A 26,692-nucleotide genomic window follows, 5' to 3' on the forward strand; every position below is an offset into this window, starting at 1 on the left:
TAACTCATTCCAGCCATGGAAGGCTCGCCTATGACTAACTTCATATTTGTTTAGGACCATTCTGAAGACCAGCTTGGAGAATGCCTGCAACTTCACTGACTGATAATTCACTTGCTTTTTTTGATGTCAATATAGGAATCATTGTCTCATTTTCACCATTCGGAAATTTTTGAAAACGTGCAACCTTCATTTTCCATCGAAGCCGCATGCCGGCCATCGGCTCCCAGGTCTTCCATGCTGGCCTTGGCAGCAGGGGGAGGACAGCGCCAGGGGAGCCCCCAATCCCAGGCTGGCGCCCACTTGCACCATGTGTCCCTCCGCTGCTCCCACCACCCCCAGCAGCATCTGCAAGAGAACACCAATGTGTTTTTAATTTCATTTATTGTGCCTTTCATTCCCATAAGATCTGCTATTTTTCTATGTATGCTTTCAAATTGTTCTTTGTGTTCATCCAATGTCTTCTTAATATGCTTAATCTCTTTAGCCATCTCATTGAATTTATTACGGAGATTTGTTTGAACATCTGTGATTAGTTGTCTGAACTTATTCATGTCATCTGTAAGCTTATCTTTTTCCTTTAACTGGGTCATATCTGGCTGTTCCTTGGTGTGGATTGTAATTTTTTGTTGGTGTCTTGGCATCTGGCTTACTAGAGTATTTATTCTTGGTGCAGTTTTTCTCTTTAGTTTAGGGCTTCTTGACCTTTTTATCTTGCTGGTTGTTTAGTAGGAGCCAAAGGTGTATTTGGTGCTATAAGCTGTGGAGGCTCAAGCTGCCCTCATTGCCCCAGGGACCAGTGAAGCTTCTCCCAACTTTCTCCTTTGCCAGGGATAGAGACAGTGCCACAACTGTGTGGACTAATCCTAGTTGTGCAGGGCTAGTCTGTAGTTGCCCCAAGAGACTGATGAAGATTCATGCCCCTTTCTCCCCTGCCTGGGGCAGGGATGGAGCTGCAGGTATGGGCAGCAATGTGGGTCCAAGATGACCTCAGATACCCCAGTAGACTTCCAATTATTCAGTCTGTGCCAGCCAAATATACCTTCAGTTACCTGGATAGGCTGGTGCAGGACCTGCCAGCTTCCTCCCAGACAGAAGTGGGGCTGAAGCCTAGGCTGGGGCTGCTGGTCAATCTGGGTAAAAGAAACCAGTCTCTGCCATCACTGTGATTTTCAGTGAATCTGGCTTCCCCTCATACTGGGAGTGGGGTCAAAATAGGGGATACCAGCCTCTTTCCAACTTGGACAGTTTCAAACTTTAGGTGTTCTTAGGGTTGTACTTTAACCAGCCGAATTTACTAATCAGTAGCTGAAATCAGTAGCCAACTGCCTCTTCCTCCCTTGTTTTTGGGAAATGCAGCTTCCAATTCTAGCCTCAGAATAGCTCCTGGGGCAGCTTGCACTGCCAAGGTAGGATGACCATTGGCCTCCATGGCATGGCCTGTAGTTTCCCAGAGAGGCTGGCGCAGGTCCCTCCAGGTGGAGCTGAGGCTTATGTTAGAGCTGCAATCTGATCTCAATGGAAATAAGCCGGTCCCTACCAGCACTGTGTTTTTCAGTCTGCCCTGCTTTATCTCATGCTGGGTGTGGAGGTAAGATGTCAGCTACCTGCCTCTTTCTGACTTGAACAGGTTCAGACTTTAGCTGTTCTTAGGATTATACTTTAGCACGCCCAAAGTACTAATCAGTAATTTAAGTTGGTGCCCAACTATCTCTTCCTCCCCCATTTTTTTAAATCCCCACCCCTTGCAGCTTTTTGCGTGCTCTGTTTTCTGTGTCCATTCACTGTGTGTTCTTCTGTGTCTGTATTTATTTTATTTCCCCTCCCCCCTTGCAACTTGCTTGATGTCTACTCTCTGTGTCCATCACCGTGCTCTTCTGCGTTTTTTGCTTGTCTCCCTTTTTTGTTGCATCATCTTGCTGAGTCAGCCGGGTGGCTCTCCACAGCATGTGGGCAAGCCTACTTTCACAAGGAGGCCCCAGGATGCAAACCCAGGGCCTCCCATATGGTAGACGGGAGCCCAACTGATTAAGCCACAGCTGCTTCCCTCCCCCCCCCCCATTTTTGGGAATGGAACCTTCAATTCCATCTGTGGAATAGCTCCTGAGGTGGTTTGTGCCTCCAGTGGAGGATGGGCACCAGGCACCATGGTGTAGAGAGCTCTACTTACAAATCTTCTCTGCAGATGAGCAGTTTCCTCCTTCCATTCTTTCAAGGATGTTGCAGGATGCTCTTCAAGTCTCCTGGAGCCCCCAAACAGTGCTTTAGATAGCTCTGGGTGATTAGTAACTGCCCTGTAGCAGGAGCTTACTCTAGGAGTTCCTTACTCTGCTGCCATCTTCCTGGTTGTCTTCTCCTTATTTTTAATTTTCTTGCATGCACTTCCTTGGTCTGCCAGCAGATGGTGCCCTTTGGCAACTTTCGGTTCAATTCCTGGTCAGAGTGTATTTGTTGCAACACAGATGGGATGGCTGTGATAGAGATTCCTGTCTGGAGGCTAAAAGTCTTGTAATTCAAACTTTTCTCTGAGATAGTTCTACAGCCTTCTCTGGCAGCCCCCTCCCTTTTTCTGGCTAGGAAATCTTTCTATTCCTTTCTGAGTGCTCAACAATCAGTCCTGGTTAGTAGAGAAGGAGATTGGGAGGGTCGTGTATCTTTAGCCCCTTGCTGGCTGGCAAGGCAAACAACGGCACAGCCCACCCAGCCTGGAAGGGCTCCTGGGACATAGCAGACCAAATTTGTGAGTCAAAAGCTGAGTAAGCCTTAGGCTGTGTCCCTCTCTTGCCCCTTTCCTGGGGTGGTAGATCCCTGGAGCCCCCTTTGTCTGTAGCCACAGGCCCAGAGGCCCAAGAATTCTAAAGTGTCTTTAGTGTGGGGGATGATGCTGCCAACAGCAGTGGCTGGTTTCAACTTACAGTTCTATAGCCTTTTCCCTCCTTTTGTCCCTTTCTCCTCTGGGTGGTGTCCAGCCTTCGCCTGGTGTCCTAAACCCTAGAAGATCTTTGTCTAGGCTGTTTTAGGCTGTCCTCTGGCTATTTTTGTGAAGAAGAGAGTCCCATGCCTTTTTAGCCTACCATATTCCCAGAAGTCCCCTCTATTGTATTTTTAATCTCACTTATTTTGTCTTTCGTTTCCATCAGCTGTTATTTTTCTTTTCAAGGTTTTATAATTTTCTTTGTGCTTGCCCAGTGTTTTCTTAATGTCTTTTATTACTTTAGCTATGTTGTCCTTCAATTCCATGATTTGATTTGGGAGATTTGTATGAACAGCATTGATTAATTGTTTCAAGTCCTGTGTTTTTCATCTAGAGCTTTGTTTTGTTCCCTTTCCTGAGTCATATATTCCTTTTCCTTAGTATGGCTTGTAATTTTTTGCTGATGTCTAGGCATCTGATTCTAATGCTGAGTTTACTCTTGCCTAGGAACTTACTGTTAAGTAGATGTATGCTACCGGCTCCATATTCTTGGTTCAACTTACTCTAGATATTTAGGATTGCTAAACTGCTGAAACCAGGGCTATGGACCTAGAAATGGGGTGCACGCCAATTTTCAAGGGTCTTGCTGAAGGGGCAGTAAAGACACCAGACTGCCTCTTTTATTTATTTCTTACTATTTTTCCCTTCCTTGCAAGCTCTTTCCTGGTCTACAAGCAAATATTGATCTTTGGCAGACCTCTCAGCAGGCCCCAATAGCTAGTGGAGGATGCACTCACTATAACCCTGCCCAGGTGGGCAGTGCAAAAGCAATGTCCTCAGGACCAGCCAAGCCTTGCAAAAAATTTTCTCAGAAGCTGCTTCCCTCCTTGACTGACTGTACCCTCTCTCCCTCTGTGTCCTCAGCAACCACCCCAGGGCAGTAAGGAGGGTGTTTGAGAAGGCAAATTATCTTTAGCTCCCTGCCTGCTCTCAGGGCAAATGATGTCATGGCCTCAACCAGTCTGAAAGTGTGGGACCCCTCCAATGCAGCAGACAAAGTTTGCTGGCCAAAATCTGAATTAGCCATAGGCCTGACCCTCCTTCTCTCCTTTCTTGGGGAAGAGAGCCCCTGCAATGCCCTCAGCCCATAAACACCTGCCAGGGGCTGGAAGTCTCAGTGCTATTTGCTCCAAAGGTAGGTGGATGGGTGCCAGCAGCTGCTGCTGTAGGTTTACTCACAGGACTTTTCCAGCCAGCCAAGTCTCCTTTTCCTCACCCCTCTCACTTCTGGGTGGGGTCTAGACTTCCCCTGTGTCCTAAGCCCTAGAACAATTTTCCAGACACTTTCTGCCTGACCTCAAGTTATTTTTTCTGAAAGAGAAGTGAACCCTCTGCCTCTCTAATCCTCCATCCTCCCCAAAGTCTCTTCCTTACTCTTTTTTTATCCTACAAATTTGAGACCATACTATAGATATAATCTTATATTCTTCATTTTTAAAAATTTAGCATTATATCCAGTGTATTTCCCATGTCATTAAAAGCATTACTGGGAAGCGGACTTGGCCCAGTGGGCATCCACCTATCACATGGGAGGTCCGCGGTTCAAACCCCGGGCCTCCTTGACCTGTGTGGAGCTGGCCCATGTGCAGTGCTGATGCACGCAAGGAGTGCCCTGCCACGCAGGGGTATCTCTGCATAGGGGAGCCCCATGTGTAAGGAGTGTGCCCCATAAGGAGAGCTGCCCAGCACGAAAGAAAGTGCAGCCTGCGCAAGAATGGCACTGCACACACAGAGAGTTGACACAACAAGATGATGTAACAAAAAGAAACACAGATTCCTGGTGCCGCTGATAAGGATAGAAGCCGTCACAGAAAAACACACAGCGAATGGACACAGAGAGCAGACAATGGGAGGGGGGGGTAGGAAGGAGAGATAATTTTTTTTAAATAAATAAATAAAAGCATTACTTTCTGGATGTGTAGCATTCCAAAATGTTAGGACATCAGTTTTAAAACATCATGAAATAAAATAGAGGTTTTTACCTATAATCCCACCCACTCCACAACTGATTTCACATTTTAGAGTTCTCCTTTCAACTTCAATCTTTAGGGATGACACTTTTAAATAATTGAGGTAATAGGGTAGATACAGTTTTGAACATTAATGTTTCTCTCTCACATTATTTTATAAACATCGTTTCATATTTCTCCATGTTCTGGTAGCTGCTAGCTGTTCTGTGATATTAGCATTCATTCATCATCCATGAGTGATTGTTTCCAGTTCTCATTATTTTAAGTCCCATTGAAGTATTTTGGTACATACAGATGTTTTATCCTTTTGGTTTATTTCATTGGTTAAATTCTTAGGTGAGGAACTGCGTCACAGCCAGCACTCTAGCTCTTGGTGTTACCAAAGAGGGCTTCCCAAAGGATTATGTTGCCAGTTTACCTGTCAATAGCAGGTATGAGTGTACCTGTTCCCCACAGCTTTGACCAATGTTGGATATTTAATTTGTACCCTGTTTAATGGTTGCTAATTGGGACCATACTATACATATAGTCTTTAATTTGCATTTCCTAATTACTAAGGAAGTTGAGTCTTTTTATGTTTATTGTTTGTTTTTCCTCTTAGATGACTATTCAATCCAAAGCAATAGACATATTTTAGTGTCCACCATGGGGGCTACTCAAGGATGAGTGAACTAACAAAAATGACCATCTAGAATAAGGTGGGGAACCTGGAAAGTATAGACAATATATGACTAATATACTCCATCTGCAGAAGCACAATACAGGCAGACAGTTTGGAGAAGTCCTGTGGGTGGAAGACAAAGATAGAAGGAGTTGACCCTGTCTGAAACAGATTAGGCTTTTGCAGGGCAAGTGACTTTAAAGAGAGGGCTGAACAATGAGAACAACTTGTCCAGGGGAGAAGAGAATGTATCAGGGAGAGAAAACAATATGTAGAGAGGAGAAGGAATTGAAGAAACTAAAAATATAGTCCTTGTGTTATGGAGTGGTATGGCTAAAATGTGGAATGATGAGACTGAAAGATGACAGGCTAGAAAGGAATATTCAGGACTAAACTCAGGAATCTGATCTTTATACTGAAGATTTTTTTGTCCTTAAATAGGAATAACATGAGCTGATGTGTGTTTTAGAAAGACCTTTCTAGTAGCAAATGAGAGGTAGATTTGGAGTCAATGGAGCTGATAAGATTAGCCTATTTGTGTCTTTAGCATTTCCCAAGAGTCAGAAATAGGACTATGGATATGCTTTTTAGGCAATATGCACATTAACTCTTTATTTGTCCTACTTAAGACTATATTCTCATTTCATGGCTTTGGTTTTAAATTAATTTAGATGAATTTTATTTAGAAAGAAGTTGAAATTTGCAGCCACTTTTTAAAAATAATTACTGATGCTTGCTTGATGCTTTATATCGTATAATGCCCTTTAACATATATTATTTCATTTGACCCTCATAAACATCCATCTGAGGTGGATATTATCTACCTTTTACTGGTGAGAAAGCTGAGGCCAAGAGGTGCTTGATGATGCTTTATCCATGGTCACTTAGATAGCAAGTGGCAGAGGCAGAATTGAAAGGAGATATTCTTTTTTTTTTTTTAAGATTTATTTATTTACTTATTTAATTCCCCCCCCCCCCCCACCCCGGTTGGCTGTTCTCTGTGTCTGTTTGCTGCGTCTTGTCTCTTTGTCCGCTTCTGTTGTCATCAGCGGCACGGAAGTGTGGGCAGCGCCATTCCTGGGCAGGCTGCACTTTCTTTCGCGCTGGGCAGCTCTGGTTATGGGGAGCACTCCTTGCGCGTTGGGCTCCCCTACGCAGGGGACACCTACACGGGGGCACCCCTACGCGGGGGCACCCCTACGCGGGGGCACCCCTACGCGGGGGCACCCCTGCGTGGCACGGCACTCCTTGCGCGCACCAGCACTGTGCATAGGCCAGCTCCACGTGGGTCAAGGAGGCCCGGGGTTTGAACCGCGGACCTCCCATGTGGTAGACGGACGCCCTAACCACTGGGCCAAGTCCATTTCCCTGAAAGGAGATATTCTGATGACCATGCCACCTCTAGAAGAAATGGCAGGACTTGATGTCACATTGAGGAGTAAAACATAACCTCAAAATTTCTAGCCTGAAAGATTAGATAAATGTTGGCTGGGAAGAACGGCCTAATTTGGAGGAAGATGATAAATTCTGTTTGGGATTTGTTTCCTTGAAGGTGCTAGCAGAATATACTGGTGGAGATGTCTAACAGGCAGTTGGAAATGGGGAGAAAATTTGGGCTGACAACTCACAAAAGTGGCAGGCAGATAATTGGCACCTGATGGTGCAAGTGACTGGTGTTTTGTAAACGTCCAAAGCCACACCTTGATTTAATCACTTGCTTACCCCACCCTGTGCTTGCAACCTCTTCTTCCCTATGCTGAGGCTGTCGGGAAAGCTGAGAATCGGAAAAAGTAGTGACGGCACAAAAGACCTGACAAGCTTGGAGCATTCATTCTAGAGAAACAAAGAGTGTCACTCACATTTATAGTTGAGGATTTCATTCATTCAATCACTCAAGCAACAAATATTACAATATTGAGCAAAATAGACATTCTCTGTTTTTACTGAGCTCGAGGACTAGTGGGAAAAACAGGCATTGACCAAGAAATCACAAAAATAAGTAATTATAAACTCTTTATGAAGGAAAAAAACACCACACGTACTTTTTTTTTTAATACCGTGATTTTTTTTTTCTCTCCCCTTCCCCCCCCCGTTTGTCTGTTCTCTGCGTTTATTTGCTGCGTGTTCTTTTTTGTCGGCGGCATGGAAATCTGTGTTTCTTTTTGTTGCATCATCTTTTTTTTTTTTCCCCAAAGATTTATTTATTTATTTAATTCCCCCCCCTCCCCCGGTCGTCTGTTCTCTGTGTCTTTTTGCTGTGTCTTGTTTCTTTGTCCGCTTCTGTTGTCGTCAGCAGCACGGGAAGTGTGGGCGGCGCCATTCCTGGGCAGGCTGCACTTTCTTTCGCGCTGGGTTGCTCTCCTTACGGGTGCACTCCTTGCGTGTGGGGCTCCCCCCTGCGTGGCAGGGCACTCCTTGCGCGCATCAGCACTGCGCATGGGCCAGCTCCACACGGGTCAAGGAGGCCCGGGGTTTGAACCGCGGACCTCCCATATGGTAGACGGACGCCCTAACCACTGGGCCAAGTCCGTTTCCCTGTTGCATCATCTTGTTGTGTCAGCTCTCTCCATGTGTGCGGCACCATTCTTGGGTAGGCTGCACTTTCTTTCGTGCTGGGCGGCTCTCCTTACAGGGCGCACTCCTTGTGCGTGGGGCTCCCCTACGCAGGGGACACCCCTGCGTGGCAGGGCACCCCTTGCGCACATCAGCACTGCATGTGGGCCGGGGAGGCCCAGGTTTGAACTGCGGACCTCCCATGTGGTAGGCGGATGCCCTATCCATTGGGCCAAGTCCACTTCCTGAGAGTAGCTTATTTATAATAGGGATACCAGTCCAAGTCCAAGAATCAGGGAAGATTTGTCCTAGGAAATACTTTCTGGAGATTTTTCCTCTTCTTCCTTTCTTCCAAATACCCTCCCCCATAACCCACCTTTAAACTTGCAGGGAGAGACAATGTAAAAGATCTTCATTTGCGTGAAATCTAGACCTGAGAGTACATTCCCTATATGCATTTGTAAACCTATCATAATATTCACCCTGACATTTGCATGTGCCTAGTCCACAATATCCTTTCTTTGATATTATCTGAATTCTATAGTCAACCCAACTTTGTGAGGTAGATATGTAAGTTTGACTACCTGCACTTTACCGATGAAGAATGTAAGTGCCAGAGAGCTTAAGTAACTTGCCTAACATCACATGGCTGGTTATCGGTGGAGCTGGGAATTGAAACCAGGTCTTGTAATGCCTTGGTATTCTTTTAATATTCATTATTTATTTATTTATTTATTCATCCATCAAATGTGCTGATCACCTTCTGAGTGTCAGACTATGTATAAAGTAGTCAGGAGCTACTGAAACAGGAAAGTAGCATGATTCAAATCAGGTTTTAGACAGAACCTTCTTCAGGGCAAGACCAGCTATGGGGTCAGAACCTCTGGGCTTGGGGTTCAGGTATCTGAACATCAGCCAGGTTTGCGAACTCTTTTCTGATTCTGATACACTAAATAAAGAGAGAGAAGCAGTGGATTAGCGCGTGTGGTGTTGCAGCCAGTTATTGTGGCTACAGTGATGGCTGTAATAATTAGGTGACAGGTGATGAAGTACAGAGACAAAGGGATGCACAGAGTCATTTAGATGCCAAGGACAGGGCATTCTACCCCACTCTTGCGTGGGCACTGGCAGAGGTTCAGAAAGTGGAACTGGGATTCCTGTCTAGGTCCTCTGGCTCCAGAGTCTGTGAGCATTACTGCACATAGCATTAATAGCTGCATATTCATTTTATTTTTTTAATTAACCATTTTATTTATTTTACTTTATTTTTAGGAGGTACCAGAGTTTGAACCAGGACCTCACACATGGAAAGTAGATGCTGAACCACTGAGCCACACCCACTCCTCAAGCATATTCATTTTATTTTTTAGATTTATTATTTTTTGTTTGTTTCTCTCCCCTTACCACCCCCACACCTGCCCCAGTTGTCCGTTCTCTGTGTCCATTCACTGTGTGTTCTTCTGTGTCCACTTCTATTGTTGTCAGCAGCACCAGGAATCTGTATCTCTTTTTGTTGCGTCACCTTGCTGCATCAGCTCTCCGTGTGTGCGGTGCCATTCCTGGGCAGGCTGCACTTCCTTTAGTGCTGGGCTGCTCTCCTTACAGAGCGCACTCCATGCGAGTATGGCTCCTTACGCGGGGAACACTCCTGCGTGGCACGGCACTCCTTGTGCACATCAGCACTGCACATGGGCCGGCTCCACACGGGTCAGGAGGCCTGGGGTTTGAACCGCAGACCTTCCACATTAAGTAGGCGGATGCCCTATCTGTTGGACCAAGTCCGCCTCCCTATATTCATTTTAAATATTTTGTATTTATTTCTTCTAGCACTTGTCTTACAAATCTACATTTTATTTCAATCTTCCAGCAAGTCTTATATTTTTCTCTCTCTTTCACAAAGCCTAGGAGAGAAATAAGGAATGGCCGAAATTCTACATGTTTTAAAACATTTCTTTCCTTGGCTACACAGACCCAGTTAGAAGCAGGGTCGCCCACTCTCCAGAAAACCTAAAAATAATAATCTCAGGTCCCTGGAGAGTGACTCCATTTCTTCACCAAGTTTATTACTAGGTGTCAGGCTGGCACAGTTCAGGAATTCAGGAAACCGTAGAGAAAACAAAGTAGCTTCAACAACCGCTCCCCAATAGATATCAACAATGTCAACAATAAAATTCATTGAAAGTCTTCCCCCTCCCACCCACAACCACAGACCCGAAGCTAGGAAAGGGACTACGGGACACAGTCTTTTACTGCCCGTGCCCCAGCCTGGTTCATCTAAAGCCCAGGCCTACTTTCTCAGCACCTCCTGTTAGAAAGAAATCTTCTTCTGGAAGAAAATAAGTTCCACCCGATTGTGGAGAAGAAAATAATTTATTCTCAATTTTGCAAGAAGGGGTGCACAACCAGAAAACATGGCTGGTGCCCCAAACAAAGAAAAATGACACAATTTATACCCCTAAGCCTAGCACGCAAGCCCTTCCTCTGTTTCTCCATAGATTGGATACTTCAGAAGTTATAGCCGATCCGAGAAGATCTAACTTTCCCGAGCAAAAGTTTGTGATTAACCGCTTCCCCCATCATTTCAACCATTTTAATTTTTACCTGCTCCCCTTTGCCAAATAAGGAATGGAATTTAGTACTGAATTGGTATTGACTTAGTTCTTTCTTGGGCATCTTTTTTACTGCCTATAGGACTGGCTTAAGCTGGTTTCCTTTGTTCCTGCTTAACCCGGGAGTGGGAGACTGAGGCAGAGTAGGCTGCCTTCATTTTTTACACTCGGATGCTGGGTGGACACTTCAGCGGTCAACAGCCCCACACTGCCACTCTCTCCTCACCACCGAGTGGGTCAGGATTAAAGCAAACCGAAAAAAATTTAAAGAAATTTTAAAAATACAGTCAACCGAGGCAAAGGCTTTGTGGTTGGTGCCGGGGAGAACTGGCCTGCCCAGGTACCGCCGACGCCACCGCGGCGGAGCCTCGCAGTGGAGCGTGGAGGGATTGCGGAAGGCTTGGAAATCGGCGGGGGCGAGGGCCTGCGGCGGGGATCTGGGGCGGGGCACGAGAGGCACCCGGGGCTGCAGCCGGTGGGCGGCACAGAGGCGGACCTGGGCGGAGATTGGCTCAGCGCGGGGAGCCCCGGGGCGGCGGCGCGCGGGCCGGACTCGCCGGGTGCCGAGGCCACCTTAAAGAGCGCGGGGCGGCGGCGGCGGCGGCCCCGGGGCTGCAGCGCACCCGCCCGGCTCCGACGCTCTTTTGGGGCTTGCTCGGGTTCCTTCCGTCCCGGGTCACTCAGGGTTCGCTTCGTCCTCGGACCCCCAGCCTCTCGTCCAGCTCCCCAGGCTCGAGTCCTCGACGTCTGCAGAACGAAGTGGCCACAGGCATGAATGTCTCGGACGAAGTGGAGCAGCTGTTCCCGCCCTTCAACTTCGAGCAGTCCCAGGACCTGAGGCCCTTTTTGGAGGAGTACTGGTGAGGGGGCACGGGGGGAGGGGGTGCGACCCGGCTGAGTGTTCTTGGGTAGGGGTAGGGACCCCTGGATGCCTGCAGGGACTCCCCCAAAGAGCGAAAGAATCGGGTCCCGGGTACTCCTCCCCACCCCCGCTGTCCAATGTGCAGGTAGTGTGGCGCCTTAGAGAGATCAGACCTGGGAGAAAAACAGGAAGGAAAGGAGGGAGGGAGAAGGAAGAGGGTGGAGAGAAGAACCGGAGGAGACAGAAGCCAGAGGCTCCTGAGACCTGGTCACTCAGGCATGGGTTGATCTGTACCCCTAACCTCCATGCCTCTGGTACGTGACTCTTCCTCTTTGTGGTTGTGTGTGTGTGTTGAGAGTGCTGGTGCCCAGCGTCAGCCTGCCCTTCATAATTATCTTGTTCCCCAGTTGCTCCATCGCCCCTGCTGTGGAGAAGGCAAAGTCAGAGACTCTTCAAGCTTTCCCCAGGTTTCTGGCTTCACCTCAGAGCTTCTCAGAGGTGTTTGTGGGATGACTTTGTGCTCCAGTCACTTTGCCATGGCCCAGCCAGGCAGAAGCACTTGCTCCATTCTTCTTCCACTACAGCCCTGGGTTAATTCTAGGCATGGGCTGGACAACTGTCATACACCCACAACCCAGTGAGAGAGTAATAATCACAGGAACCTTGGACATAGTCCCTGTCCTGGGCTAGGTTCTTTATCCACATTGACCTTACTAGGAGAGGAGTACTATTCCCCTTTTACAGATAAGGACACTGAGGCTCAAAGAATTAAGTAGTTTTTCCAGTGCCACACAGCAAGTGAGTAGCAGAGCTGGAACTCAACTCAGAGCACTCACTTGGAGAGAGGCATTCCTCTAACCATCACCCACATACAGACCCACCCTTCTGCCTTCTGCCTGCCAGGGCAACTTCATTCCTCATAGTTCTGATCTACCTGCTACTCATCATTGTGGGGCAGAACTACATGAAGGCACGGAAGGGCTACAGTCTGCAGAGGCCTCTCGCTCTCTGGTCCTTCTGCCTTGCCGTTTTCAGGTAAGACTCTCCTCCCCTGCCGCTGCCTAGTCTCTAGACTTTAGACTCCTGTTCTATCCCTGACAGTTTCAAAAAACCTCAACTGCGTCAGCCCCCACCGTGCCCCCTAAATTGCCTCCTTAAACTCTCCCCAATCCCATTCTCTCAGCTCTGGCTCCTCTGCCACGCTTTTACTCTCCTTCCACATTATCTTGTTTTCCTTTTCCCCCAGGCTTCATCCCTCTCTGCCTCATTGGGTCTGTGTATCTCCACCAAATTTCCCAACATCTAATACTCACAGCTCCTAGCATCTTCAGAGACCTTCCAATAACTTCTCTTGCCCCTCCTGCCCAAATTTCCTTCCCCAAATTCCTTCTATCTTCCCTGTTCTTCCACCCATCACCTGTCAGGGTTCCTATCCTATCCCAGAACTCCATTCCTTAACCCAGTCTTCAGTCCCATCCCCCAGCATCCCCTGGTCCTTAGGTCTCATCTCCTCTAGATTACTGGTTGCATCTACCAGATTGGCCTCAGGTTCTCAAAGCTGTGACCCATCGCTGCTGGAAGGATGGGGAGGTGGTGGAGCTTAGGATATAGTGATGAGGCCAGGCCAGGGGGGAAGGGTGGCTTGGTGCCTGGGGATTACTCTTACACCCTCTTCCTCTGACCCATTTCAGTATCCTGGGGACAGTGAGGATGTGGGGATTTATGGGAATCGTGTTCCGTAAAGGGGGCCTAAAACAAACTGTGTGCTTCTCCATCTTCACCAACAATTCCACAGTCAGATTCTGGTCCTGCCTCTTTCTTCTCAGCAAGATCATTGAACTTGGTGAGTGGAAAGGTTTTGTCCCTCTGGTGCCCACTGAATTGCATCCCTGCTCAGAACCCTCCTTTCAACCATCTCATGGAGAGCCGCTTCCCTATCCCTGGGTCCTAAAAATACCTCTCACCTCTATTCAGAGTCTCTGCCACAAATAGCCCTCTCTATGCCCTGAGAGATCCCCCTGGGTCCCCACACCTGGTGTGAAGGGTGGCCCCAGCACTGGGTGTGCCAGCTGTGAATTCCTATCCTCCAGGAGACACAGCCTTCATCATCCTGCGTAAACGGCCACTCGTCTTTATACACTGGTTCCACCACAGCACAGTGCTATTGTACACGAGTTTTGGATACAAGAACAAGGTGGCTGCTGGTGGCTGGTTCGTGGTCATGAACTTTGGTGTGCATGCCATCATGTATACCTACTACACTCTGAAGGCTGCCAGAATGAAGTCTCCCAGGATGTTTTCCATGGTCGTCACCATCCTACAGATCTTGCAGATGTTTTTAGGAGCCATCTTTAGCATGCTGGCTTATATCTGGAGACAGGAAAAGGGATGCCACATGACAATGCGACATTTCTTCTGGTCCATCATGTTGTATGTGACCTATTTCATCCTCTTTGCTCGCTTTTTCCACCAATCCTACATCATGCCCAAGATCAAAGGCAAAACCAAGAATCAGTGAAGGGTTAGAGAAAAAGAGGGAGCCCCAGGCCCTGAGAGAGAAAGCTTACATTGAGAGAATGATTAGGGTGCCCTGCCTGCATGGTTTCCCCATGGGAATGTGGTGGCAAAAAGTTAAGGTAGACACTTCTGGGATGGTGACGTGGAACAGTACTTTGATGCATCTGTTTTTTAAATGTGAAGGTCAAGCAGGTCCTGGGATGGGCATGAGACTGAGTAGGGTCCCCACAGCTGAGTTATTTGTATTTTTCTCCAGAAATGTTTTTAAATTAAAGATTTCAACAAGAAGAGTCATCCTTTTGGGATTTGGAGAAGTGTACTGCTGTGATTGGGGGGGGGAGGGGAGCGTCTAGAAGTGGAATTAACAGCACATGAGAAGCCTAAGAGGGTGTTTGGGAGGATGAGCGGCACATACACAGACACACAATAAGAATCCTAGGCCTGGTAAGCACGTAATGTCATAGACTAGCATTTTATTGCTGTTAGAGGCCCAAGCCCCTTTTATGACCCAGTGAGAAACAAGTGAAGAAAGACGGTGTGACTTATCGAAGGTCACAAGCCTTCTAAATTCCAGCGGTTAGGATTATTTTCACTACTCCATGTTAATGAGGGGACCTTCCCGCTCAAGTACACCTGCAAGTAAGCCATAAAGAGACCAGACCTACCAGCTCTCCTCCCTGAGACCGCGAGGTGGCGCCGCAGCACCAACTTTGGCCGTCAGCAGCCAAGTAGCGGATCCCCAGACTCTCAACTCTCGACACACACACACACCTTTTCCAGGTTTTTCCACCCTAGGGGAGCGGGATAAACGGGGAGCGGGACTGAAACCCGAGAAGTCTGGACCTTCACCCAGCTCCTGTACAGTCCAGCCCTCCTCCTATAAATGGTGGAGCATGAGGCTTGGGTTTGGAAGAGGACTCATCCGCAACTCTGAATCATCAGGCCTTTGACAGTCCGCGCACATTTATTTGATTTACCTTTGAAAACGGGGGAGGGTGAGTCTGGAGAAGGCGGGATGGGCCAAGGGTGAGTTGGCCCCCCCCAGGGAACTGGTCCCTGCTTCTGGCCTTAGTCCCAGGGCCGCAGTTCGTGTGTAGGGTCCAATCCACCCCTCAGGGCTAGGAGGGAGAACGCCCTCTCCTGAACCGCCCCCAGCTGCCCAAGCAACCCCTCCCAAACCCTGGGGCGAGAGCAAGCCAGTCGAGCTGACCCCAGTCCGGAGGGGCTGAGTTATTGCCCCCGCCCTCGAAGGTGACGGATAGGCCTGGCCGCTCATACGGGCCGTTCCACGGCGTACTGGCACGGGCTGAGGTTGGCGGCCGGGGGCGGCCCGGGCACCGCCGGGTAGCTGAAAGAGGCGTGCTGTTTGGCTTTGAGCCGCAGGCTGGCCAGACTCGAGTTACACGGGTCCCGGTAGACGTAGGGGGCGGACGCGGCTGCCGCTGCCGCTGCGGCGGCCGAGGCGTAAGGGCAGGACACTGCCCCGGAGGACACGGCGGCCGGAGCCAGCCCGGGAGGACCCCCGCCCAGGCCCTGCAGGGCCCCGGGCCCTGGCACCGTCCCCGGGGCGGCCGCGGCCGAGGGCACCATGGAGGCGGCGATGGAGCTGGGCGGCGAGAAGACGGGCTGCGAAGCCAGAGGCCCCACGTTGACCGAGTTGAAGGCGAACGGGAAGGTCTTGGCGGCGAGCGGCGGGGCGAGCGCCTTGGGCGGCCAGTTGCCGTACGAGTAGCCGGGATACACCTCTTCGTAGGGCGGCACCAGCCCGCCGAGCGGCGCCGCGAAGCCTCCCTTGCACAGCTCCGCCTGCTGGCTGCGCTCCCGCTTTCGCCACTTGGCGCGCCGGTTCTTGAACCACACCTGCGGGCGTGGGAGAAAGGCTGTCAGGGCCGGGGCCGAGCGGGGGTCGCAGGAGCAGGCCTGAGCAGCTGGTGGGTGGGTCACCTAGACGGGGGCTCAAGCCAAGGCCCGGGCCGTGCGGAGGACAAAGAAGATGAGGTGGCTGCAGACGAGGAGGGGGGTCACGCAGCAGCCAGAAGGAGTGACAGGCGTCAGGGGGCGAGGACTGAGGCACCGGGCGGCAGGACTGAGCCAGGGGCGACAGGGTCTGGGGGGCAATAAGTAAGAGACGGTGTCAGGGGCGAAGAAACGCGCGGTCCAGAAACTGGGGGTTGGTGGAAGGCCACGTGGGGCGGGGGGCATTGAGTGTTGGATCCACGGATGGGCGCAGGTGAGGGAACACCAGGGGCTGGGGGTTGCGAAGCGGCTCGCTAAGGGGGGTGAGAAGGCGGCTGGGTGGGAGGACGGTTCCGCGTCAGGGCGGCCGTACCCGCACTCGGGCTTCGGTGAGGTTGGTCCACACGGCGATTTCCTCGCGCGTGCTCATGTCGGGGTAGCGGTTCCTCTGGAAGGTCGCCTCCAGCTCCTGGAGCTGCTGGCTGGTGAAGTGGGTGCGCTGCCGCCGCTGCTTCTTCTTCAGCGAGCCGTCCTCGGGGGAGCCGCCGGGCAGCGAAGCCGACGCCTTCTCTGAGTCTGGGGGCCGAGGTTGGGACAGGTCATTAGGTGCCCAGACCTGCCTGGATTCCTCTGTCCAGGGACTTTGTCTATCCCCACCCTATCCCGCACCCGGGCTTCCACCCTCCACCCCCCCCAAACCCCCACCCCGCCCCGGTCCCACCCCCATTAGGGACTGAGCTGTTATCTCCTCCACTCCCAGAAGGGGTCGTGCTCACCGCTGTGATCTTGGCCCTTGCAGCCGTGCTCTGGGAGCGGGGGATGGGGAGTGCCCGCGTCTGACAGTGACAGGGCAGGGCTCCGGGCCTCTGCCTCACTGAGCAGGCTGAACTCCATGGAGGAGGACTCTGGAGGGAAGGGAGAATATAGACCATGTTAACGGGGGTAAAACCTCAGAGGTTCTCGGTAGTATTTCCCCCATAAGTTCTCTGTCCCGTGTCGCAGTCACTGACCTAAAGCTACCCCTGTTGTGTAGGGTGCCCTAGGATACAATGGGGAAATTACAACCTAAAGGCAAAAAGGGTTATACTCAGAGATTTTATGCAGATCTTTATCCTAAACTTTGTTTTGTTCTCTGCTGTGTACGTAGAACTGTCCCTGGTACACAATTGGTGTTCCATAAATATTTAGTGAATTTATGAAAATATGCACTTGCACACCACAAACCATACACCAAATCCTCAAAAACTTCAATTACCGCTACATGGATGTACGATATCCCCATTTACTCATCCATACCTTTCAGTCAGTCACGCCGAAGCCTCTGTTTTTGGCTTTCCTTCAAAGAGAATTTTTAACCAGGCCTGATATTTCTCCTGGGAGAATAATCACTACTATCAATTATGAGTACTTATGATGTGCCCTCACCTCATTATCCCTCACCCCCAGGAGAAGCATCAAGATTAAGCATTATCTCTGTTTTTCAGAGGAGGAAACTGAGATTTAAGTAACTTGATTAAGACTACAGAGCTTGTAGGAAGTGGAAATGGGATGTGAACCAGGTCTATAAGACTCCTAAGCTAATGATTTTTCTTGGTTTGCTTTTACAAATTGTGTTCTTTGGGGTCCTGCCTAGAGATCCCCTTAAAGACTGGGCTAGAACTCTAACCTGGCCTTGCTTGGGCCTGCTTCAACAAGGGTGGCTCTGCTTTTGTCTGTCTTGTTTATGCTTTCCAGAGAGCTTTCACCTAAAGAAAGGGTTCCAGGATCGAAACAAGTTTGAAGATGGACAGTGATGTTGGCCGCATAATATTGTGAATGTAACTAGTATCACTGAATTGTACATATGGAAGTGGTTAAAATGGGAAATTTTGTGTTATATATATGCTACCACAGTTTTTTTTAAAGTTTCAAATCCACTGGGCTCTAGGGCCCTGTCAGCTCCTGTGCCTGCCCAGACACATATCGAATCCCATCAGCCATCGCTGCACTCCCATGCATGGCTTCTACCAGGTCTACGCCAGACTATAGGCATGGGCTTCTTAAAATCAGTCCTATCCCAGACCTGGCTTGACATTGCCCTGCTGGCTCTCCCAGGATCCCTCTAGTGGAAGGAAGGGAAAGGGGCACTGTTGGCACTCAGGACTCTGGTTGGAGAACCAAAGGAGTCTAGAGCCAGAGGGACAGGGGTGGAGAGCTGGGTGGGAGGGGTCCACCTGCCCCCCCCCATCTCCCCTGTATTAACAGGGCTTAATGCAGGCTGTGTGGTATGGCATTAATGTTGTGGATTAGCCTAGATTGAGATGTGTGTTACTTGACTGCTCCAAATTTATTAGGAGCCTTTCTCAGGCAGGCACAGATGGGCAGCAGCCTGTGTTTGCACATGGTAATGCCCCCTTCAGCCAGCTCAGAGATCACAGCTGCCCCCCTGTCCCACCTCTCAGGCCAGGTTGCAGAGTGGTTCAGAGATCTATGCAGGAGGTTGAGAAACAGTCCTTGCTATTTCCACAAACAAAGGGGACTAGTCTTGGACCTTTTCCTGGGACTGAAGAGGCAGGACTGAAGGGAAAGGGGGAAGGAAAAAAGTCAACCCAGGGATAGGAGTATGATTAACTTACTTCCCTTCCATATCTGAGATCAGGAGCCAGAAGCTTGGGGCTGGAAAACTTTGGTTCAGTGATGCTCTGATGAAAGGGAGAGGCCTTGGGAAGGACCTGTGTCAGCTTTGACTAGCAGCTCTTCCCAAATCAGCTGGGAAGATGAGAGGGGAAGGCATAGAACTAAGAGCTAGAAAAGGAGTGCTCTGAAGTCTCTCCTTATTTCATACCCAAGATGCCCTCAAAATGCAAACTATACCCCTAACTTTTCGAGGCCATGAGAGCTGGGAAAAGAGGGACAGTTAGGTTTGCTTTGGGGAAATATTAAATCCCACCATCGCCAATCATTTTGCTAGTCTGCTTTGGCTCCAGGCTTCTAATTTCCCAAACTCCCCTTCCCCCAGCATTCCATACCTGGGCCTTGGTTTCACCCTTTATATCAGCAGAGGGAGGCAGGGTGAGGAGGGATAAGAGCCAGAGTAAAAGACTGGGCTGAGAGAGCAGGGTTCCCAGAGACAGACAGACACACATGCAGACACACATGGGCCCTCACTCAGACATAATAAGCACTTGGACTTGGAGCTAGAGGCACACAAACACATACTCTCCCACACATGCGCTCCCCACATTCAGGCAGACAGAGACACACACATCACTGCACAGTCTCCTCTCTCTGTGACAAGGACAGCTGCCTGGGCTGTTTTGGAGCTAACCATTTCCCTCCCCCTTTCCCTCCCTGGCCCCTCTGAACCTCAGTTTTCAGTCCCTGGAGCTGAGGACTCTGTGGGGGGGGGAGGAGGAGGAGGACAAGGGCGCCCGGGGGTGGGGGGTAGTCTATACTCAAGCTCCTGGGGAGAGTCTGCTTGGCTAAAGGGGGAGAACGGATGAGAATGCTAGAACCAGAGGATAGGGTGAGGAGAGGAACAGATTATGCCCAGGCCCCTCTTAGGAAAGTAATGCAGTATAGCCTAAAGAAATTAGGTTGGAGGAAAAATTTCTAGATTCAAGCCCTGGTTCCTCAACTTACCAGTTGTGTGACCTTGGCAAGGTACTTTACCTCTCTGGGCCTATTTCTTCATCTCTAAAAGAGAGATCATAATTCCTTCTCTCTCTACATTCATCCAGTATTGTAAATTTAAATAAAACATAACATGTAAAAATGGATAGGGGTAACACTCTACCCAAGGATTTTTTTTTTTTTTTTTTTTGCATTTATTGGGTATTGAGTTAGGTGCTGAATTTAGAGTAGAGTGAGTAGGTCTCATCCTTACCTCTGGCCTTGCTAGAGTGATTCACATCCCCATCACAGACTCCATCCCAGACCCTAATATCTGACAGTGAGGAATTTCTCTGCTGACTAAAGGTGAGAATCCATTTTAGAGAGGAATGCAAACGTGTGTGTTGTGAACACTTGGTGCTGAACATAAAGGAGGGCCTAGTCATTATGGTAACAGCAAAATGGGTAGAGTGACCCAGGCTGGGAACCCCTTTGGGACCAGGGAGTGATAAAGATTCAAGCCTCCGGGCTCTTGAAAGGGGGTAGGAAAAGCAGAGAGAAGGGACAAGGCTGAGAAGAGCCTCGATCGTGAAATTATAAAGAGAGAAGGACAGAACACTAAAGCCAGCAGGCAAGAGGAAGGTAGAGTGGAGCCTTAGTCCCTTAGCAGACCCCAGTGTGTGGTCAGGTAGATAGCCGGGGGGCACCAAGCTATTGTTTGAGTTGGAGACAGACTGACAGAGAATTAAGCTTCCCCAAACTGCTAGAGTTGAGGACGCTGGGTGTTGGAGAGGGATAAGCATTAGGCCTGGAAACCCCAGGATTGGTGTGTGCTGGTAGGAAATACCAGACAAAACCAAACAGAGTCAAGAGGCAACAGCAGTGTTACATCCAGTTCTGGGAGGGGGTCTCCTGCCTCACCCTCAGCCTTTTTGTCACTCTCTGAATGCATGGCCCAGACCCCACTGGTGTCAGGGGGCAATCTAGCCATAGGGGGAATAGAAGACCTGCAGGTGTGCTCTGATTCTGACATAGACTGGAATTATAGGAAGCCTGTCATGGACAGCAGTGAGAACAAAATATTCAGGCTAGATAAGGTGGAGAGCAGAGTCTATTACAGGCCAGAGAGGCCACGAGGGGAGGTTGTGGTTTTCAAGGGGATGCCAGCTTGTGGCAAGAAGCCAATTGCCATGTGGACCCACTTGTGTCCTCAAAGCAGAGAGGTAAGCCAGGGCTACAGCCAGAGAGCCCCCAAGTACTTGCAACAACAATTCTTAAAGCAAGGGGATACAAGATGGAATTTACATGAGAGAAAAACTTTCTCTTGCAGGGGCTAAATGGAGAGGAAGGTAAGAGGTTCGGTTCAGCAAACAGCAAGTTAGATACAACAGGTTTAAGCCATGGCCCAAACTAGTACAGAACCATCCTATAAACCTGAAATGGAAGTAAGGCCCTTAAGTGCACTTGATTTCATATTCATTAGGGATGCTGAGCACCCAAACTGTCTGTTTTGCTGAACTGCACTGTGTGGGTGGGAGCAAATGAAGACGGCTGTGGTCAGGGCTCAAGGCCCCAAGATGAAACCCCAAAACTCAGGTGGAGGCAGCAATGCTTTGATACACTTAAGTTATCAAGGAGTGAATCAGATTAGAGAAATGGGACCCACACCCCTCCCTCCCTCCCTTCTTTCTTCCTTCAGCAAGTGTTAGGTGTTAAAAGGAAACCCCAGACCCTAACTTCTAGAAGCCTGAGTCTGGGGATGAAATGATGGGCTGCATGGGCCTGACTCTCAGACTGCAGAAGACCAGACAGATGGAAATCCATGTCAGGTTTTGGGGGCTTTGAGAGTGGAGGCACAGGACTGAGCTGGGAGTTGGGGAGGGGCAGGGTCTTCTAAAAGAGAGTATTGGGAATGAGCTGGCAGGTTTAGAGGGCAATGGAGAGCCTAGTTGGACCAGAGTCTCAGTATGGACAATGGAAGATCAGCAGAGACAAATGAGGCAGGCTGAGAGGGCCTCTGATGAGAGGCAAGGGGTGGTGGTTCGGATGTGATACCCTCTAGGCTAAAGCATCTCTACCTTTTCCATCAAAAATTCCCCAAGACTAGTATGAGAAACATCCACCCTGGGAGACTAGGGGCACAACCAGAAATAGCTGCCAGCAGTATGAAATTTCTTTGAGGTCTCATGTTGTATGTTAAAAATTCAAGCAAATTTTGCATTCTGTTCCATACTTTAATCATGCTTGTTTTAATGTAGAAATAGAGTTGCCCTCCCCCTCATCATAAATGACATGAATGCACCAGGAAGATGGGCCATGTCTAGCCTGCAGCCTCAGGGCCCTCCGCTCTCAATCTGCCCTCCTCCCACTCCACTCCCCTACTGCAAAGCATTGTTCCAAGCACTGGAAGTCACTGGAGGTTTTTAGGCAGGGAAGTGATATAAAAGTGACACCTTTCAGACCTCCTCAGTGGTGAGTAGAATGGATTGAATATGGAAGAGATTAGAAAAGGGAAACTATTAACTGAAAGATGTGAAGAAGGCCCAAGTGCAAGACAATGGACAACGAGAGGTGGGGGGAGCTTTGAAAGCCCTTGCTCCCAATCTTTCCATAGCCATATCTCACCCCTCATCTTCTTTTCCCTCCCATCACTCTTATCATGAGTCCCTGTCTGTGACCATGGGCTGAACATTAGAGTGTCTAGAGAACCTACTGGATCCTTCAGGTTAGCTCTGGGAGGCATCATTTAGTTGGAGGGAAGGGAGAAGCAAAGATTCAGGAGGTCTCATCCTTCTCTTTTGCTCATCCCCCAACTCAGTTCCAGCCTGCTGCCCCTGCCCTCCTTCCTGGATTTGGGCCCGTATTCACTTCCTTGACCAGGGGGCAGGCAGGAACCAGATGAGAGTGTTTTGCCATTAAAGGGGCCAAGCATTTGGGGAGCTCCCCCAGAACTCTCCATGGAAAGGAGCAGGAGAGGGTCATGGCTGGCATTTGAAACCTGGGATAGGGAGTCCCATCTATTTTTTTAAAGAACCTCTCTGTGGCTGGATCAGGGATATGATCAGACTACTCTGAAGCTTGACACCCCACCCTTCCAAACAAAGATTCTGTAGTTACAGAGGACCTGCAGTTTGGGTATAACAATAGCAGTGCTTCACCATTTTGAAAAGGCCTTCATATACACGATTTCAGTTCTCTCTCTCAACCTCTCCTGTGGCAGGAAAGGCCATCCCCATTTCACCAAGATTACATATCTCCTTAGACCAAGGGTTCTTAACCTTTTTTATTCCATGGACCCCTTTGCCAGTTAGATGAAATCCACAAATCCCTAACTAAATCCACACTATACTGTGTATTATTTAATAAATATATCACACCCGTACCAACATGTCCCCACAAGAATAATGTTTTTCTGAATTTTCAATTCAAGCTCATGGACCCCTTGGGGGCCTTGGACCCGTGGTTAAGAACAAACCCTGCCTTAGACCCAGAGCAGGGCTCTTTTTACTCCTCACCCCCTTCGCCCTGCCCCGGCAGCCGTTTGTGATTCTGACAGGCACTGATCCTCCTGAGCTCTGAAGGATTCCATTTCTACTTCCTGCCTCCACCACCTCTTTGGAAATGAGCTCTGGAAGTTTGCTGCCCACAGTGTACCAAAGTACGTTTTCCTATTCATCCTGAGCTTGCATCATTCCTGTTCTAAGAGGCCCCCTCATCTCCAATTTCAGGACCTGGGGAGCAAACAAGTCTTTTGTGCTTATCTAGGGCCTTTCATTATTTTGTGGATTTCCATCCTGTCTCGCCTTCCAGAGGCCTAAACTTTGAAATTTGCTCTCTCCGGCAGGCCCTGGCTCCCCATTCTCTGGACCATTTTCTGACCCTTCTCTCAGCCCATGACATTCTCCCTAATGGCTAGTGACCAGACATACACTCAACTACATGGCTTTATGCAAGGATGACAGAGGTTCTCTCATTTGTTTCCATCTATCTTCATCATGATGCAATTGCTTTTTTGGCCTTTTTGGCAGTAGCAAAACTTTGGGCTAAGGTCTTCAGGGAACAATCTAGAGTGCCTTTCTTATTCCTTGCCTGCCTCAGAGCTCTCCATTTCACCCATAATTTCATGATTTTCAAAGGTGATAGGAATACAAGGCCCTGAAAAGTGTATCAAATCTGGTGGGGGTAATTGGTGTGTGACTCTATGTTGTTCAAAAGGAGGTAGGGGGCAAAAAAAAAAAAAAAAAAGGTGGAGAGGAGTGTCCAAGCTGGCAATAAGCAAACTTTTAAATTAATGGAGGTGTGGGGAGTATGTATTGTATGTCACTCGTAGGTGGAGGATGAGGAAGGTTGAGCGCCACTAATTTAGATTACTCATTACTAAGCACATTGCCTTGCATTGCCTCTATGAAAACTCAGTCCCTGGCTGGACTGTTTTGCTTGCTCACATAGATTCTGGAAATTTTTCTCTACTCTGTCCCCTTCAGGTTAGCTGGGCTTTGGCTAAAGAGTTGGGGTGGTCATTGTGTGGGGGTCGGAGCTCCCCCAGTCACAGGGAAAGCAAAGTAGGCAGTTGGCTAGGACTGAGACATCCTTCTCAACCAGACTTAGAGGTCCATATTGGCTCCATGGTGAACCCCAGAGCTTGGATTCCACTTTTCTCCTTCTCACCTTCTATCTGTCACCAGGGTGTTGTTGGGGCAGGTGGGACTGAAGAAACAAAAAATGAACAGGATCACAGGGTTTGCTTTCCTGAGGGGCTGGAGGCTTAAATTCCGTCTTCAGGCCTAGGTTCTCCTGAACTAGTTCCAGGCAAGTATGTCTGGGGGTGCCTGGTCAGCTGCACTGGAATTGGGGATTGATTCTGAGTTTGTGAGGGAGCTGAGGTTTCAGGGGCTTGTGTTGGGCTCCTCCCTGCCCTCCCCCTGACTTTTGTGGCCCCTTCCTTCCTCCCTCCCTTTCTTTCTTCCTTCGTTCCCTGTCGAGTCGGGGGTGATGCTAGAGTCTGTTCTATGTTGGAGAGGGAATGTCTCCCAGCGCCAGCCCACCCCAAAGCCAGGCAGCAGTCTCAGCTCTCACTCCTTGCTCCTGGTTCTCTCACCCCGGAGGGGCAGAAACTAGTTTGCAAAGTATGAGCGGGGATTCGAGGCGATCTAACGCAGCCCACCCCACTGCAAACTCAGCAGCTGGGCAGGCGCTGCCGGGTAGACAGACATGCCACCTGGCCAGGGACATTCTGTCCGCGGCTGCCGGACACAGCGCCTGCTCCGGCGAGACCCACCTAGTCACCGCGGACATTCTGTCCGCTCCCAGCTCCGTACGCCGCGGACATTCCGTCCGATTCCGAGGCGGCCACTGGCCGGGACCCGTCCGGACCGTGACACGCCAAGCCTTAGCTACTAGACCCACTGCCCGGTCTCTCGGACCGCCCAGCCTTAGCCCTGCCGCCTGCACTGGGGCCATCTGTCCCGGTTGTGGCCGGGCTCTCACAACACCGCTCCCATCCCGACTGCGGAGCAGCTAGGAAGGAAAGCGCGTGCGGCCGGGAGTGCCCTTGCTCCCAGCCCCTGGAGCCTGAGCCCGGACCCAGGCGCGTCGGGCGCCTCCCACTGCCCCCATGCTGGACTGCCGCAGCTAGCTCCTCCGCTAGCCAGGGCCTCCGCAACCCCTTCTGCTCCCCCGCCGCCTGCCCCGCGCCCTTCTACCGTTCGTCCGCTTTCTTCTAATGGTTTCCTGACTCCTGACTCCCTGCCTGGCGGAGCCCTGTCCTGGCTTCATGGTTCTGGTTTCTCTCCGGATCCCTCGAGTCAGGGTCCTGACCCTGAGTTTCCCTCTTGCCCAGTCCGCCTTCCCAGCCTCAACCCATTCCCCAAGCACCGGAATCCAGTTGCCCCAGGACCCGCTTCAGTTATCCCCAGATCCAGCCTTGGCCCTTGGCCCGATGAGCCCCTGTCCCCCGCATGGTCGAGGACTCACAGTGCGTCCCGCAGCAGGCAGACTTGCGACACGTTTGGCGGTGGCGGCGGTCTGGAGGGCAGGCAGGGGCCAGGGGCCGGGCACCGGGCCGGGGTGGGGGCCGCCCCCCTGCGCCGGTGCCGCGGCTCCTCTCCGGCGCTCCGGGACTCACGGAGGTAGAATGATCCTCGCCGCCGACTGCCACCCCCCGCGGGCGCCCATTCACTTTATGGCAGCCCAGGGCGCCCCCAGCCCGCGGCTGCGAGTCTAGCGCCTCGGGCCCCGCCCCCTTCCAGCTGCGCTCCCCAGGCCCCGCCCCTTCCAGCTGTTACTCTTCAGGCCCCGCCTTTGGGGGCGGGGTCTGGCCGGCGGGCCGCCAAGAACTCCGCCCCCTGGCCAATCGCAGACGCTCCTCAGCAACGGGGCCACGCCTCCCCCCACGTGGCGGAGACTTGGCTCCTGCAAGGACGCTTCAGTGGAGCCAAACCTGCGAGAGCAGAGCGGGTCGGTTAGTCAGTCCCGCGGAGCCAGCGCTGGCGGGCGCAGAGGTGAAGCCCGGCCGCCACCTCAAGGGAAGTGGAGTGGGTCGAGGGAGACGGGCTGCCTGTCCCGGTGGCCTGGGGCGCCAGGTGGGAGGGCGCAAGGGCCGGGAGGGGCCGCCGGGTTGCCGCGCTCGAACTTAAGCGCTACTCAAGTTTCGCCAATTTTCTCCACTTGTCGCTGTCTGTCTTTCTGTCCTTTTGTCTTTGCTCCGATCCTCCCAAGTCTCGCCTTTCTTTCCTTTTCTTTCTCCGCCGCTTCGCTCCTGCTATTTGCCCCTCTCCTCTCTTCTCTGCCATTTTAGAGATTAATTTTTCTTTCTGCTCCTCTCTTTTCTCACACATTCTCTCCTCTTCTCCGCTCTTTCCTCCTCTTCCCTTGTTTTCTGTCCTTCAAAGAAGTTGGCTTCAGGAAGAAAGCAGGACTTTGGAATGAGACAAATCAAAGCGGTATTCTAACCCTGCCACCAAATGCAGCATCATCGAATGGTCTTGGACAAGTAAATGAACG

The 26,692-nt window shown here is 50.4% G+C and overlaps 2 protein-coding genes across 2 annotated transcripts; one reads left to right on the top strand and one right to left on the bottom strand.

The window, feature by feature from the left end:
- The first annotated feature begins 206 nt into the window (after window positions 1-206).
- Window positions 207-14,431, top strand: ELOVL3 (ELOVL fatty acid elongase 3). The gene is made up of 6 exons (XM_071215549.1): window positions 207-227; window positions 5,278-5,372; window positions 11,052-11,624; window positions 12,530-12,661; window positions 13,318-13,469; window positions 13,717-14,431. The coding sequence occupies exons 1-6, from the start codon at window positions 207-209 to the stop codon at window positions 14,142-14,144; spliced, it is 1,401 nt and encodes a 466-aa protein (XP_071071650.1). The 3' UTR covers window positions 14,145-14,431.
- A 224-nt stretch (window positions 14,432-14,655) lies between these two features.
- PITX3 (paired like homeodomain 3) lies at window positions 14,656-25,745 on the bottom strand. The gene is made up of 4 exons (XM_058299613.1): window positions 25,664-25,745; window positions 16,876-17,004; window positions 16,473-16,675; window positions 14,656-16,003 (listed from the first exon to the last, which is right to left on the bottom strand). The coding sequence occupies exons 2-4, from the start codon at window positions 16,991-16,993 to the stop codon at window positions 15,416-15,418; spliced, it is 909 nt and encodes a 302-aa protein (XP_058155596.1). The 5' UTR covers window positions 16,994-17,004; window positions 25,664-25,745; the 3' UTR covers window positions 14,656-15,415.
- Between the last annotated feature and the right edge of the window lie 947 nt (window positions 25,746-26,692).

The sequence above is a fragment of the Dasypus novemcinctus genome, chromosome 6, assembly GCF_030445035.2.
Source record: "Dasypus novemcinctus isolate mDasNov1 chromosome 6, mDasNov1.1.hap2, whole genome shotgun sequence".
NCBI classification, from domain to species: Eukaryota; Metazoa; Chordata; class Mammalia; order Cingulata; family Dasypodidae; genus Dasypus; species Dasypus novemcinctus.

Excerpts from the sequence above, each read along its gene's own strand:
- ELOVL3 (XM_071215549.1), top strand. The coding sequence starts at position 207 with ATGCCGGCCATCGGCTCCCAG. Across the intron at positions 228-5,277 it reads TGCCGGCCATCGGCTCCCAG|GTGAGGAACTGCGTCACAGC; the intron begins GTCTTCCATGCT and ends TTAAATTCTTAG. Across the intron at positions 5,373-11,051 it reads AGTTTACCTGTCAATAGCAG|TCAACCGAGGCAAAGGCTTT; the intron begins GTATGAGTGTAC and ends TTAAAAATACAG.
- PITX3 (XM_058299613.1), bottom strand. The coding sequence starts at position 16,993 with ATGGAGTTCAGCCTGCTCAGTGAGGCAGAGGCCCGGAGCCCTGCCCTG. Across the intron at positions 16,676-16,875 it reads CAAGGGCCAAGATCACAGCG|ACTCAGAGAAGGCGTCGGCT; the intron begins GTGAGCACGACC and ends CTCGGCCCCCAG. Across the intron at positions 16,004-16,472 it reads TCACCGAAGCCCGAGTGCGG|GTGTGGTTCAAGAACCGGCG; the intron begins GTACGGCCGCCC and ends CCACGCCCGCAG.